The sequence below is a fragment of the Plasmopara halstedii genome (assembly GCF_900000015.1).
Source record: "Plasmopara halstedii genome assembly, contig: Scaffold_291, whole genome shotgun sequence".
In the NCBI taxonomy this organism is placed as follows: domain Eukaryota; phylum Oomycota; class Peronosporomycetes; order Peronosporales; family Peronosporaceae; genus Plasmopara; species Plasmopara halstedii.
Genome location: NW_020187212.1, coordinates 25284 through 39494, shown reverse-complemented (window position 1 = coordinate 39494; position 14211 = coordinate 25284). Strand labels below are relative to the sequence as shown.

General features: G+C 41.7%; 5 protein-coding genes across 5 annotated transcripts; 1 reads left to right on the top strand and 4 right to left on the bottom strand.

Annotated features, from left to right (window-relative positions):
- Window positions 1-174: 174 nt before the first annotated feature.
- Window positions 175-1128, top strand: PHALS_05731 (uncharacterized protein; the record flags this gene model as incomplete). The annotated part of the gene is made up of 2 exons (XM_024723022.1): window positions 175-717; window positions 784-1128. 2 exons carry the CDS (start codon window positions 175-177, stop codon window positions 1126-1128), a joined length of 888 nt encoding a protein of 295 aa, XP_024574041.1.
- A 1945-nt stretch (window positions 1129-3073) lies between these two features.
- PHALS_05730 (uncharacterized protein) lies at window positions 3074-3288 on the bottom strand (the record flags this gene model as incomplete). The annotated part of the gene is made up of 2 exons (XM_024723021.1): window positions 3074-3220; window positions 3265-3288. 2 exons carry the CDS (start codon window positions 3286-3288, stop codon window positions 3074-3076), a joined length of 171 nt encoding a protein of 56 aa, XP_024574040.1.
- A 343-nt stretch (window positions 3289-3631) lies between these two features.
- On the bottom strand, window positions 3632-4514 carry PHALS_05729 (uncharacterized protein; the record flags this gene model as incomplete). The annotated part of the gene is made up of 8 exons (XM_024723020.1): window positions 3632-3679; window positions 3740-3746; window positions 3839-3864; window positions 3938-3947; window positions 4013-4097; window positions 4164-4267; window positions 4347-4395; window positions 4469-4514. The coding sequence occupies 8 exons, from the start codon at window positions 4512-4514 to the stop codon at window positions 3632-3634; spliced, it is 375 nt and encodes a 124-aa protein (XP_024574039.1).
- A 3444-nt stretch (window positions 4515-7958) lies between these two features.
- PHALS_05728 (uncharacterized protein) lies at window positions 7959-8809 on the bottom strand (the record flags this gene model as incomplete). The annotated part of the gene is made up of 2 exons (XM_024723019.1): window positions 7959-8011; window positions 8095-8809. The coding sequence occupies 2 exons, from the start codon at window positions 8807-8809 to the stop codon at window positions 7959-7961; spliced, it is 768 nt and encodes a 255-aa protein (XP_024574038.1).
- A 5-nt stretch (window positions 8810-8814) lies between these two features.
- PHALS_15109 (uncharacterized protein) lies at window positions 8815-9819 on the bottom strand. The gene has a single exon (XM_024723018.2). It carries the CDS (start codon window positions 9458-9460, stop codon window positions 9098-9100), a length of 363 nt encoding a protein of 120 aa, XP_024574037.1. The 5' UTR covers window positions 9461-9819; the 3' UTR covers window positions 8815-9097.
- Between the last annotated feature and the right edge of the window lie 4392 nt (window positions 9820-14211).

Here is a 14211-nt window from a genome sequence, read left to right as displayed (position 1 = left end):
GACACGGCCTCAAGTCACAATGGGTTTGGAAACAAAGAGCTCTTTTCATTCTTGGTCAACGAGTATCGATTACCGACTGGTGGGATGGAGACGTCATCGGCGATTATCGCAATCGATCCGATATCAATCAGACATGTTTTGACACTTATTCAATTGCTTCGCAAAAGCCACGATATGACAATAACAGATTTAGCTCGACAAATGCAAAAGTACTTGCTGACGAGGTCAGATACTAAGGAGTTGGTGCTACAGACATGGCTGAAAGATAACGTATCGCCAATTGTCATATTTGACTTCTTAGGTGTCAAAACTATGTCTGGTCTGGTTGGCGATGAAGATGCGCTTGCTTTGTGTCTGTGGTATGTCCGAATGTACTGGGATGTTTGGTGTCCTGATCACGTTAATACTTCCTTCAAATACTCCACGTTTTTGGCTCTTTTTAAAAAAATGTCAAGCGATGACACGGTGAAGACGCTATTTACGGATTCACGCTATAAGATACTCGACAAGGAAGTTGATTTTGGGTTCGGTAGCCACTTAAAAAATCTCAAGTTTATGTCGATAAGGTCTCGCTGGTTGTTGAAAGACTATAAGCCGCAAACTATTTTTCGTTCTTTTTTCCCATCAGGAGAATTTACGGATCGAAGTCATGAAACTTTGCAGGTTATCGCGTTTATTAACCAATACCGATCGCAAGACACGTTCACCAAAAAAGCAGTATTTAAGTTGTTGAGTCCAGCAAATTCGGTTAAAAAGATAGTGGATCTGTTTTAATGGATAAAGACCGGACCTGCGTTGAAAGACCTAGCAACTGGTATGCTTGATTACATTTCCGACCCTTCGACTATGATAGAAGTAGATAAGATGACTCCACCCATTTATTGGCAAATTTTTGTAGCTCAACACGCCGAAAATGAACGTTTGCTATCGAGATGGCACGAATATACCACTGAGTGGAGTGTTAAACACAAGCTGGCATTTGAAGACGTGATAAAGCTGGATGTGCCGACTAGTCTTCAAGTGGCCGAACGGGAAACTCTTAAGCGAAAATCTGCCGCGGTAGTGCATACGAACGAGTTGCAACGGGAGGGATCACCTGCTCATAAGAAGCTTAGAAGAAATCCTTAGCACAACGGAAAAAAAGAAAATAAAAAACTGGCGACTACTGTCGTAATTGTTCTGACCATTTTCAACTGGCTTAAAAAATGCAACAGTATGTGTGAATAATTTTGTAGTTATCATCAACATTATTGCTGTAGCACAGATCGTCCAATGCTTTCTACGCCTTTTAAGCAAAAAATTGACCCCCGCAACCAGGTTATCATTACCTGAATCGCATTAATTAGCGACCTTGGGCGCTTTTCGTGGCTGATTCGATCAAATTCTTCCACGGTTTAACAACAATGCATTGATCAACAACATTAGACCGTGAAAGAGGACAGATGAGGAAAGCCACATCGTCCTTTTGAGTGCGGTGAAAGAGGCATCTCCGCCGACTTTGACAATTTGAATCAGATGTAACCAAGTAAATATGTTAACATTACCATAGCAAGATTTTTTGCTGGATCAACACTATGACATCATCGTCACAAACGCCTAATGTCCCAATTTACGGACATTTCAACTTTTCTTATCCAGATAGTGAAATAGCCTGACAACGACCGTGAAAATGAGAGTATAATTTGTGGATAACAATAGTGCTCGATTTTCTATCTTCAGGAGATGTGGACACGCTTGAAAAGTTTGTTGCTTGTAATTTGTCAGAAGACTGACAGACCGATGGCTAGATGTGGTAATCGTTCTCCTAGAGGGAATTACCAGCTATTACATTGCGCTTGGTCAGCACCTCCTGGAGTGTTCAGATCTGGTGTCAGATGGAGTAAACATGACCGGATTAGCAATTGTGCATCTAAGGTGTCCTGCGTCGAGGATGTAATGCGCCGAATTTGCAAGAAACTAACAGCTAATGCGATATATGACTCTCAAGCAACGACCTAAAGCGTTCTCTTAACCACCAACATTACTAGGAGGTTTTTTATTTGTAATTTTTGATGTCTGCCTGGTACATGTGAGTTTAAGTTTTTTAAGATTTACTAAAAAATATTCTGGAGGGTTAGCTGTAAAAATTTGCAAACTAAGGACTTACTTTGCATTTACTAACCAGTGCTCAAGAAGCTTTTCTCTAGATACTGCGTAAGGCATAAAAATTTCATCAACAGCATATTGGACTCGTTGTCAATATGGACACTTTCATACCCAAATTTCACTTTCGGATCAACTCGCGGGTTTCGATTTACACGCAGTGTCAAACTTTGATGACGCTTAAGAAGCGATGAGCAATACCGTGATGTAAAAATGAAGAATGGAAGTGCTAACGAACCAGCACTTGTTCCAGCTGATCTACGTGCGTTTTTCTTTCGCTACCGGCACATGAAATTTCTTTTTATTCATGATGGGCACTGGGAGATACCATTTGCAACGCTGATGCAGATGACCCACAAATGGTACAACAACTACTGAACTTGTGGGAATTTGGTTTCTGACAAAAAAATTGTTTGGAATTAGCACAAATGTACATGCGCCGTAGTTGGTGTAAAAATACACCAACAGCTTTTTATACCTCTAAAGTTATAAGCTGCAGGCTCCACATGAGAACTGCAATGAAGGATAAACTCAGCTCATCTTCTCGGCAAAAAATAATAAATAGCCTTGTTCATTCTAAAAAACGAAGGCATCTTGTATCATCCTTCACAAACGTCTAGCATGGTAAAACAGGTAACGAAAGAACACCGTTATCTTTGTAGACATAAAGGACTATCTCAGCCTTCGTCCCGAAGACTGCATATTCTTTCACAGTAACTTCAAAGTATTAATCAATCCTCTGTCAATCGTGTCATGCGCTCATCCATCTTGTCTTCACTATCCAGCAGATCAACTCTCCATTGCAAACTCCCATTGAGAAAAGTCGATGTACCTATCATTGGCTGAACGATATCAGTTGGAGATGATAGGAATTCGAGTGAGAAATTGGGATAAATCAATTTCGTTTGATGCGCATTGAACGCATGACCTTTCATAGAATGATGCTAATAATGTTTTCTGGAGGAGATGAGAGTTGTCCACCATAGTCGGCCATGACAGATTCAGACACGTTGCTACCAACTTCATTGATTAATTCACGCAATGACAAACGATTTACATCTCCACGATCTGACGAGAGCTATTTGCTGCAGTACTTCTCTGCCAATAATATGCGCAATGTACCCAAAGTCCAGTATACTCGGGCATCAATAGGTGGCTACACTTTGTTCTTTCGAGCAATTCGGAAATTGATGGTGGAATCGAGAAAAGAGAAAATCATCTCTGCAGAGATAAAAAGCGATTGAGACTCATCCGGACCCTCTACTTCATTCGAACGTTTACACGTCGCCTAAATCGAACACTGTCTGGTAATCAGGATTTAGGAACCTTAATCAAGGTTCTAAAATTTGCCATGTGAGATCAACGCCGTGCAACCATCGCTTGTGCTTCATCGACACGATAGATTCCAGCGGGAAAAGAACTCAGCTGAAGTTTTTTAAGGCTTCAAAGTCGCCATATATCGAAATAAATTGTGTACTTATATGACGTATTACATTGGCATGCTTTTCGTCTTTGGTATATCACTTCTGTCTTTCTCCTTCGAGCACGTTTAACATCAGTTTACTCACTAATACAATTTCCATTGCTGCACTCTTACCTTTACTCTGTTTCACAAAGAACCAAATGTGAAGATACAAAAGAACGCGTCCAAGAAACGTCCAGACATAGGTACAGTTAACTAATACTTCCTAGCAACGGAACAAATGGCTTTAACGCCAAATTCTAAAGTGCACAGCAAGAAAGGCATATTGCGATTCAGACAATCATGCGAGCCGCTTCGACGCAATATTGATACCGATGCTGAGCTATACGGTAAATCTTGCTTGAATTTAGAATATAAATCTTATCGATCCCTTTGTCACTTATGCACGCATTCTTTGTCAGCATGTTTAAAAGCACGGTAAAAGGAAGCTGGAAAAATTGCTTCGGTCTACATCTGGCAACCCTCACTTCATCTTTAAAAGATACAAGGGTCCACGTGACAAGAAAGACATATGTACACCATTTGAAAGAAGCATTACATCCAGCAAAAGCCGCGGGTCGTAGAGTATGCGCAGACAAGGGTGAAGCCAATGTCACTGACTCGAGGAAAATCGGAGCAATCAAAGTAAAGTTCTTTCGCGTACTAAGTATTCGTGCAAGCATAATCGACTAAGTCCAACATCCCGACATGCCCCTCAAACCATAAACAATTAGATGTATACAATTTCTTTGCTTCAAGTGTTTTGCGTCCATCCTCGGTTTGATATTGCACTTATTCTTAAACAACTAAGCAGAAGGCATAAGAGTGATATGAGCTATGTTTGGCAGCAAAAGAATGATTTACTAGAGCTTTTGATATCCGAGTCGCCATCAACACTTCCTGCAGTCATTTCCTGCCTGAGGTTTAATAGAGTCATCTGGTGGCTTTTGCGTATAGCTGCATGTGTTATCGCCGATAGTCTACTCTGCGGAACGTGTCGGAAGAAAAAATAAACATAGCCTGATATATTTGCTTCGATGTTTAAAAAATCAATGTTATATTTAGTGCAATCGGACCTCCAACGATGACATTTTGCAGCAAACAATTCGTCACCTCGCGCTGGCGAATGGCAGCAAAACATGTGATCACTTTAGCGGCGCCAGTGCAACTGTCGTCTATTTTAGAGCCTGAATCGAACACTAGAGATTCAACCATTGCTTCATCAGATTCGTAACCCAGAACATTGTTGAAAATGGCGGATTGGTCTTGTCGTCATCAATGTACTGCTGCACTTCGTCGCGCATATTAACGTCCCACGAGCTGTACAAGATTGAACAACTTTAGACCAGCTTGATAATCTCGTCAAGGTCATCGAAATCATAGTTGACTTCGCTGATGCCGCATCAGCTCGAGAGGATACCAACTGTTTGAAATAAAGGTTAAGCATTGCAGCGAGATCTTGTTTGTGGAGAAGGATAGCTGTGTCAAGCATGTGAGGAGGCTATCAGAAGATTTCTTGTATTTTTCAAATACCTGAGCACGAAAGCCAATATAACATAAGGATGTCATCTTCCAACGTACACTGTTTAGTGTGCTTGATTTGGTCGATGGATATAACCAAATCTTGATGAGGGAGGAGGACGTCCCTTTGATGGCTGTAAGTACACCGTCCGGTATGTTATGGGAGTGGCTTGTGATGCCACAGAAACTATCCAATACTTCGCAATTTGGAGGTGTCATAATAGGCAATTATCTTCTTGATCAGAAAATATTTCACAATTCGTTAGGGTTGCATTACTTTTCATGCCCATTGGCTGCTTCCATGACGTCACAATAGGAGAAAAGATCACAACACGAATTTCGTCGGCCAGACGCTGATGTATGATGTGATGCGAAGTCCAAAATCAACAGCACCTTGTGGTCGGTACGTTTCCGAATGAAGGACTTGCATACCTCATCGAAGCGTTTTTCATCAACTTCTGCTGCATGTGCAAAATCAATCAAATGATGCCAGCAGTGCAGGTTGGTTCTTTTGCTTCTATCATCATGGTGGCAGAAACACGTAAAGTCCCCGCAGCATTGCAGCAAACGATAAGGGTTACACAATGTTTGGCATTGTTTTTCTCTCGACAGAAAAAATATCTTCTTTGGGCAATCAAAAAGTATATCAGAGAGCCAGTGGCCTCTTTCCCCATATTATAGATGCGGGACGGGTCGTACTGGTCGATAGCAGACTCTATCTCCTGCAGAGCATTGGTGTCAACATCATCATCTTCTCCGAAATGGTTGGTGTTATTAAAGTGAAATGGTTAGCGGAATCTGGCATACAGACTCACAAGTCTTTGATTTCTTGAAAATCTAAGGCACCGACGATTGCTTTAACATTAGGCTGGGGACCCTTGACGTTGGATTTAGCGCCATACGACGGCTAGCTTCGATTCAATCAAAAAAATTTAAGTTTATGCTGAGCTTTAAGCCTTTGATAACCGGAACGGAGTAAACTTTTACCTTTGAATGATTTGGCCACGAACTCGGCCACGGTCTTACCAGAGCAAGATTCTGATGCCCATAACTTCGGCCATTCTAAAAGTAGCGCAACGGCGTGTCGCTTGCGATTTGCACGCTGGGAGGTCGCCCGCGTGAATGGGTTTTCCGCGCGATCTCGGTTAAAAAAGCGCTCCCAGCATGAAGGATATGAAGCAACAGATATCTCAGGTGTTCGTACTACCTTATTAGGTGTATCGAGTACGTTTGAAGCTCTTATCTGCTTGTTAAGGGGGCTAGAACCGGCAGACTGTGTCTAGGGTTTAATAAAGGAATTCACCGCAATGTATCAAGATCCCCCGATAGCGGTACACTTTTCGTATAGGGAGTCCAATAAATGTGAACCAAACAAGTACTTTCCGCGTGAACCCTATCTCTTTTGCAAAGGCTGTGTGCTTCGCATCCACTAAGGAACACAACATTTCGTACCTCTAGAGCAGTAAACGGCTCTAAAAATGTTATCTCTTCGAGTGCGCCAAAGCCGATGGACCTCATCCCTGCCGAGGAAGATGAGACAGGTCTATGAACTACCAAGCAGCCCCGCAGATGCCGCAGATGATTTATCTGCGGGCTGATATATCATCTGCGCCTCGTGTATCACTCGAGAGGTACGAAAGATCGGGCTCCTATACGGGCGGTCGACGGAACCCTCATGGGGAAACGTCAAGTCCTAGAAGGCTCAAGACGGTCTACAAAAAAATATTTGGGATGTGTGATAATTCATAGATGCAGCAGGGCTACCATAGCGTTGCGCTTGAATGAAGCGTAATTTGGGTCTTCGACCTTTCGTTCTATATTTCAAACAAGTACGAGTTAGCAGATCGCAATACGTTTACTCCAAGAGTAATTACAGTTTTCACCCAGGGCTAATACTCTTCCGTTTTAGACTCAAAAACTGTTTTTTATTTATGTTTATCTGCAGCCTAATTTTACATGTTTAGATTTTCCTGAATATACAGTAAAATCTAAATATATGCAAAACAACAGGCTACTTAGCCACATACCGTATTCTTGTTTGGGTGCAGTCACACCATGCCCATCTCGTTTGACACACACACCCTGTTACCAAGGTACGTGTAACCCCGTTACAATGGAGATCGAGCTTAATGCAACTCAGTCTTATAAACAGCAACGCTTTCTTTAACTAACGTGAGGTTAACAGCACATGGTGATTTGTTGTTGCTATCAACGTTCCGGACTTTGTGAAGCCGAGGACATTCTGAAAGACATTTCATCGTCGTGCAATTACGTACGACATGTGATTGTCGAAGCAGTAGGCGCATCAAAGACAGGGATGCGTTGTACGTACGTCCTGTGACGAAAACGCCGCATAATGTGTCGGAAGTTTTGTTGAGCCTTTAAGTGAAGTTTGGCAGCGTAGAACATTTTCTAGCATTTTAACAACCCGGGGCGTTGTCTTGTCCTGAAACTAGATTTGATATAAGATCTCATTTTAGGCATGGCGAGCTAAGAGCGCTACGAGCCATGGGCCGACTGGAATGCGAAAAAGCTAGGTGGCACACACTATTTGTCTGACGAAGCATTGTTAAGTTGCTTAAGTGTATCAGTTTGATGAGCAGATGTGCATCAACGAGACTATAATGTCGCTAGCGAACTTGTTTAAAGAGGTATGCAATTTCTTAAGTGAGAACAAGTTATGGAATAGAGTTACGATCGTATTCAATTATAGGAGACTAGTTAACTGTAAAATTATTGTTGCTACATGAATCTTGAGGCAGCAATTGCACGATCGAAAAACCACAACTAATTTTTAATTTTTTTCGAACGTATGCCATCTCTTCTCAACGAATCAATGTACTTTAGCATGGCAACTGCTACTTCTGACTCTGAGTTCGACAGCGCCTGTTTAAACAGCAACACCGTACCATCAAGTGATACCTTCTGAAGAAACAAATCCAAAATCATTTTACTGGTGAATTTCTTACGTTTCTTGTAAATACCGATAAATTGAATTGCCGGCATAAAGTTTTTGTCGTCAATAGAAGACATTGGTGACCGAAACAGGTATTTGAAATATTGTTTAGGTGTCGTGCCATAAATCAATATCTTTAGATTCCAGCTCCTGGCAATTTTCGAAACATCACAAGTAAATACCATTGTAAGCAGGTGATAAAATGCCTTCGAGGACAGCACAGCCGTCATTTGCTGTATTGACAACTGTTGTTTCAGAAAAGCATCAATATCCTTATAGAGATAAGGATAGACACCCAGAGTCGATTTCACATGTTTCCAGTATAATTGGACATATCGCAGCCACAAGTTGAAGAGATTGAGATCAATCATATTTGAATTTTTTAGAAGAGAAAAAACGTACCATGTATCCTCCGGGTGTGCCATATTAATTTTCCACGCATTAAGCACCAACTCCACTGTATCCGCTCTTAGGAGCAAAGGTCGCTGCATCTCGTCAGCTAATTTTTTCAGATCTGATTCGTGGCCTTGGCGAAGCAACTCAAATAATTCTACCACTTGTTTAAGCGAGTAGACGTATGGTGAATCGGAGATCGCAACTGCCAGGGTCGTTTGTACTGGAATCGGCTGAAAGGAATAAATATCCACCAAGAAAGAAAAAAGGTCTTCGTTATTGAATTTCATATGACTTGTGGCCGCGTCATGGGTAACCGTGTCATGGGCGACCATGTCTCCGACGTTTGCGAGGGGATCATCCATCGCGTGCGAGTCCCTCAAGTAAATAATATATTTGAACCATGCAAAAACCTTTGGATCAATGCGTCGCACGTCATCCGGGAAATGCGGAAGATGAACGTTCATGATATAAAAAAGTTCCTGAGGAGATACACCAGACCTCAGGTAGTGCGAATAGATCTCTTCTGTTTCTTTATAGCTGTTCCACGAGACATCTGTTGTACCAAGTAAAGTTCTCCAATCTTCTTCACCAAGCAAGGTTTTCACTTCAGACAACGTATCTTAAGCCTTATCTGCTTCTGTTCTCCATATATCAGTGTTCGTGACACCATGTAGTGGCGATTCTGGAAGTTTATGTTCAATCGGAATCTTCGATTCGAGGAAATGTCCTGTGTCGATAAGATCTTTGCTCATTTGGCGAATCAAAGACACTTCTGGCCCTGTTCTCGCTTCGGTGTTGTTGTCATTAAGAGAATAGTTTTTCTTCGGTACAGTACTACTGTTATGCGTGATGGTGGCGGTCATATTGAATTGACTACGTGTATCCGGCACTTCGTTTTGACTTGCACTCGAGTCGCACGCGAAAAAATCACATACACCAACAAGGCATATGATCACAGTGCGTTTTAAGATAAGCGGCTTCATAATTGCCCACAACGATCTTTGGATGTCGAATCTTTCACAAGAATACGAAAGAGAGGCAAGCTTGTGGATCTTTTAGATTAAAGCCACGATCATCTTTTGATCTGCGTGATACCGGTATGTTGGCTAGTTTTTATTCGCAACCTGATTTATAGATGCAATAGAAAGGCTAAGCGTGAATAAAAGCAACATCCGTATCAAATGTGTATGGTAAGGTTCATCTTTTTAGCTTGATGTTTTGAGCATTTGTCATCCATGCCCCGTACCATCCACTGTCATGACGAGGACAAAGTTGGTCAGCTGACCCTGAGTAAAGCAGTGCCAGATTCTCCCGAATTTTCACAGCGTACTTTCTTCTCCTTCTGTGCTGACTGCCTGCCTATCTTCATAATTGACTTTATTTAAGAATTTGCGTATGATATACTTAAATAGCTCAATGACTATCTATGGTGGTGTGTGGTTCTAATAATTTTGAGCTGACTTTTACAACCTAATTTTTGCTAGTTTTGCTAATTTAAGTCTTTCCAGAACGAGACAGTTCATTAGGATACTGAGTGTCTTTGATACTAATACTTGCAGGTGCAGGTACAATCAAGGAATCCTGTTGCAAGAAATTCGGCTAGGACAGGAAAGGCGCTAAATAATTATAGCAGTAAGGCTCGCAATCCTCTCTGAATTATTTGAAGATTGCGCCAAGAACACGCTCTTTGAAATTACGAAGACATACGAATGAAAACATGTCCATCACTAGAAACGTTATCTTGCTGTTTTGAAGATGATGGCCACTTCGGATATAATAACAATGAATCGCACTGTATAATTGTCGCTTTTTACAGCCAAAACCAGACATCATTATGGCACGCAATGCATTTAAACGTTTATGTTTAAACCTTGTTCAAAATCATGTTTCTATTTTTGCTCAATAATATGAAAATAAAAAAAAATATAGGCGCATTTCGTGTTATGAAGCACGCCAGCCTCTGACATCTCGCCTCGTCTGCCATCACCTGGAAATTGTAATCCTGTTGCAGCATCATAATTCCGTCCTCGCGATCACAATCTGATGGCATCTCAGAAGCGGACTGGGGCCGTCCTGCGTCGGAGAACAGGCTACATTTCATCAAGCTGAACAAGAAGTGCAAAAACGCAAGATTCTGGCATATCTGTATTCACTGCAAACAGGCCTACAGTCAGGAGCATCGGTGGGCCCAGAAGCACTTGAATCACATTTGAGTGATTCCTAACATTATACAGACTCTATTGACACAACATCAACGTGCAGGTGGTCACGATGCTGCCTATACACGTAACAACTCGAGCTTAGATCGGACGCCAATACTAAGAACAATAAGCGAGTGCGTCAGTCTTCAACGTTTAAACTCTGTCCTGCTCCATTACGTAACAGTCAATTGCAAAAATTTTAGGCAGAAAATACTCTTTCTGCTGCTTTTACAACGTGACAGCGACTTGGACTTCTAACCGCATATCACGTAAGAAATATTGTTGTATCATGAGATACATTAAGGCATATATATGCAGTACATTTTTAGACATACATCCCTGCTGCCACAATATGACATATAATTAGTTCTAACAACGTTCACCCCTGATCAGCAGATCAGACAAGCCTTTTTTACTCTCGGCTCCACTTCTGGTCGGAGAATATGAACTTAACTTTTGTATGTTTTTCACCGCCGACTTTTGTATCAATTTTTGGCTGCCGCACCCATCTTCCCGATACTTCGGTACCTCTAAATTATCACAAATATTAGTGTACAGTGAAATCGTACAATTCTACAAAATTGTAATTACCAGCATTGTGTACCCATTACACAAGCTGCTCTAAACTGAAAAGATATTTGAATTAAGTCTAGTCGAGACTGTGACAGATTATATTTGCTCTAATATTTATTATAACAATAGTATTTCAATGCTCCAAACGTGACATTCTGTTAGTGCACATACGCAACACGGTCCACCAATCGTACAGTTTTATATATCAGTACGCCGAGAAATCCAGCTTTATTCAGAAAGAGGCTGATTTAGTGACAATGTGAAAATAGCAGTGTTGATTTTTAAAATGCGTTGCAACTTCAACATCATACAAAAAAAAGAGAGAAATTTTCTCCGACACTAGTTCGCCACCGCGTATCTGGGTCCATGATTGATACTAGGCCTTGTGGGGGGAAATATTTTCCCGAGTACATGCTGAGGGGCGAATCAAAACTGTGCTGGAGTAAAAAAAATCCCCTTTTTCGGTTACTTTTTTTGCATCCATCACAAGTCCGATTTCATCACGAGTAAAGCTAAAACGTCAAGACTGAAAACATCCGCATCTATACTGCCGTCACCGTCCATCTTGTAGAGCTCTCGAAACAATGTACCGCACACGTCATATCGAGCAATCAACCAGTTATTAGTAATTGTCTGCATAATCCGCACCAATGACGGAAATAATGACAGCGTCTCAATCGTCCTATGTCCACGCCTTCGGACGCATGAACACACTGGCGTCACTGGATGTGGCCTAAGATTGTCATATTTGGTGTATACCACCTAGTCACTCTGTATCAACGCACCAATTTTAGCCATACAAAATATCGATAAATGCTAACACCACCTGCCTGAAAATTACCAGGAATTTCACACATATTGATGTTGCAAGTCCGGCACTTTACCTTGACTTCCTTCGAGGTATGGGCTCTCATCGAGTCCCACATGAAAATTTTCACTGCTAGCAATTACCACAGGTACCTGAAAAATGATACAGCGTTAATCAGCGAGCCGTCAACCCGTGCCCTCTTTCTGTTACGTGACTTTCAATTTATCAGTTTTTCAAAGTTGGCCAGCAAGCTCTTTGCAGATCAATATTAAAGTACACGGCAATATATCAATTAATTTTGATCGAGACCTATCGTGGTCACTGATCTTACAGAGATCGCATGCAGCTGACTGACGTCAAACGACGAGATTGTCGGCTAGAATGGTCAACTTGGCGCAACGACTTTGAGAGTGGCCGAAGCAAGCCATTCAATCTATCAATGCTGTGAAGCAACGAATTTCTCGTGCAATAAGTCGTCTTTTCGGAAATATTCCAAAAAGGCAGCACCCATGTGGGAGATCCCAGTCTTGATCATGTTTCTTTCTTGAGAAGCTCGCTTATATTTGTGTCGCAAGCAGATTTACATGGTGTCTTACGATCACTACCAGCAAGACGCAGCTGGTGTGGTTTAACCACCATAATGCCCGCTTGTGTTTGCCACTTTCTAGCTGCGGTACCATTCGCACCCAGACCAAGCGTTCGAATATTGGCAACGGATAGACTGGGCACACGCCCACCATATTCTTCATTTCACACAATAACTTCTTGCTCTCGCCACATATGATTGGCAATACCATTTCTGTCAGTGGTGGCTGGGTGCCTGCCATAAATTGATGACAGCAACAAGTATTGAAGCTTCTGCTATGGCAGCTGTCCGGAAGTATAAGTCTTCGTTATTTGTTAGGGGATCTGAAGTCAATATGGCACGTAGTGATTATTGTGTTTTTGAGGAAACCAGACTCTATTCAGAAAAATTCGTTTTATGTCAATCACATCTTTTTGCGATGCTTATTGTCAGATTTTGACGTCCCACGGAAATCTCCGGTACAGAAACTCATCGTCATCTCTAAAACCAGCATATAAATAATTATAATTACACGAACGTTTAATCCGAATTAGGTGCGATTGTATCTTGAACAATTTCGCTGAAGCATAATATATACAGCACAATAGCACAGTATGCACCCCGTTTTAAAACTCCCCATATAAATTCTTGAAGAACATTGCACAAGTTGAACGCTTAACAAACGCCCACTGCATCCGAAATTTCATTCTACACCATTCACCTACCGTTTTTGATGATTTACTCGCATGGGAGTCATCTCCGTTAAAGATTATGACATGGCCCAGCGTCATCGATAAAAGACGTTGTCTTTGCGGCCGGCGACCTTACAGCGGTTTTTGGTGAGAAAACGAGGTATTTCTCGATAAGAACAATCTTCATGGGCTTCCGAATTCAATCAAGCATCTTCACTCCCACCGAAAGATAAACGGCAATGCCGTAAGCTGAGAAAGATGTACTTTTCGCTCTCCATCTCTCCTTTGCATGAACTATGCACTCTGTACACGTTTCTATGGGGAAAATGTAAAAACACCCTGCCACCAAATTAAAAACGTCGTTCAGCTCATCAACAATCCGCTAGACCTAATCTGAGAGCTCATCTTGCCTGTCTTCTCGCGCAGAAGATGCAACGACTTTGCTGAACTCGATAACATTGGAATTACGGATAAACGTATCTTGTGTTAGTCGTCGCGCTGGGTCAGAGCTCTACACGGTATTCGTGCAGGCCTTTTGCTCCAACAGAGAGCAATATGATTAATCTCTGGCTTTTCGTCAACGGTTTCTGTTATCACAGGTCATCACCATTCAGAAGATCCGCTTATGCTGGGTGAAGCAGTAATAGGGCGATCCCTGAGATCGGTTTTTGATTGAATGAATGCTAGCTAAAGTACCGAAGCGTGTCGCACAAATTAGCGAACTGAATGAGATGCACACGTCTCCTTGTTCATGCAACATTTTTGAAACCCATCTTGGGGAAGAAGACGCCATGAATGAGGAGCACACTTCTTTTTGTTCATGTAACATTTTTGAACCCCATCTTGGTCTAGAAGAAGCCCTACTACAGAGTCATATGACCCTTGACATTGCAAA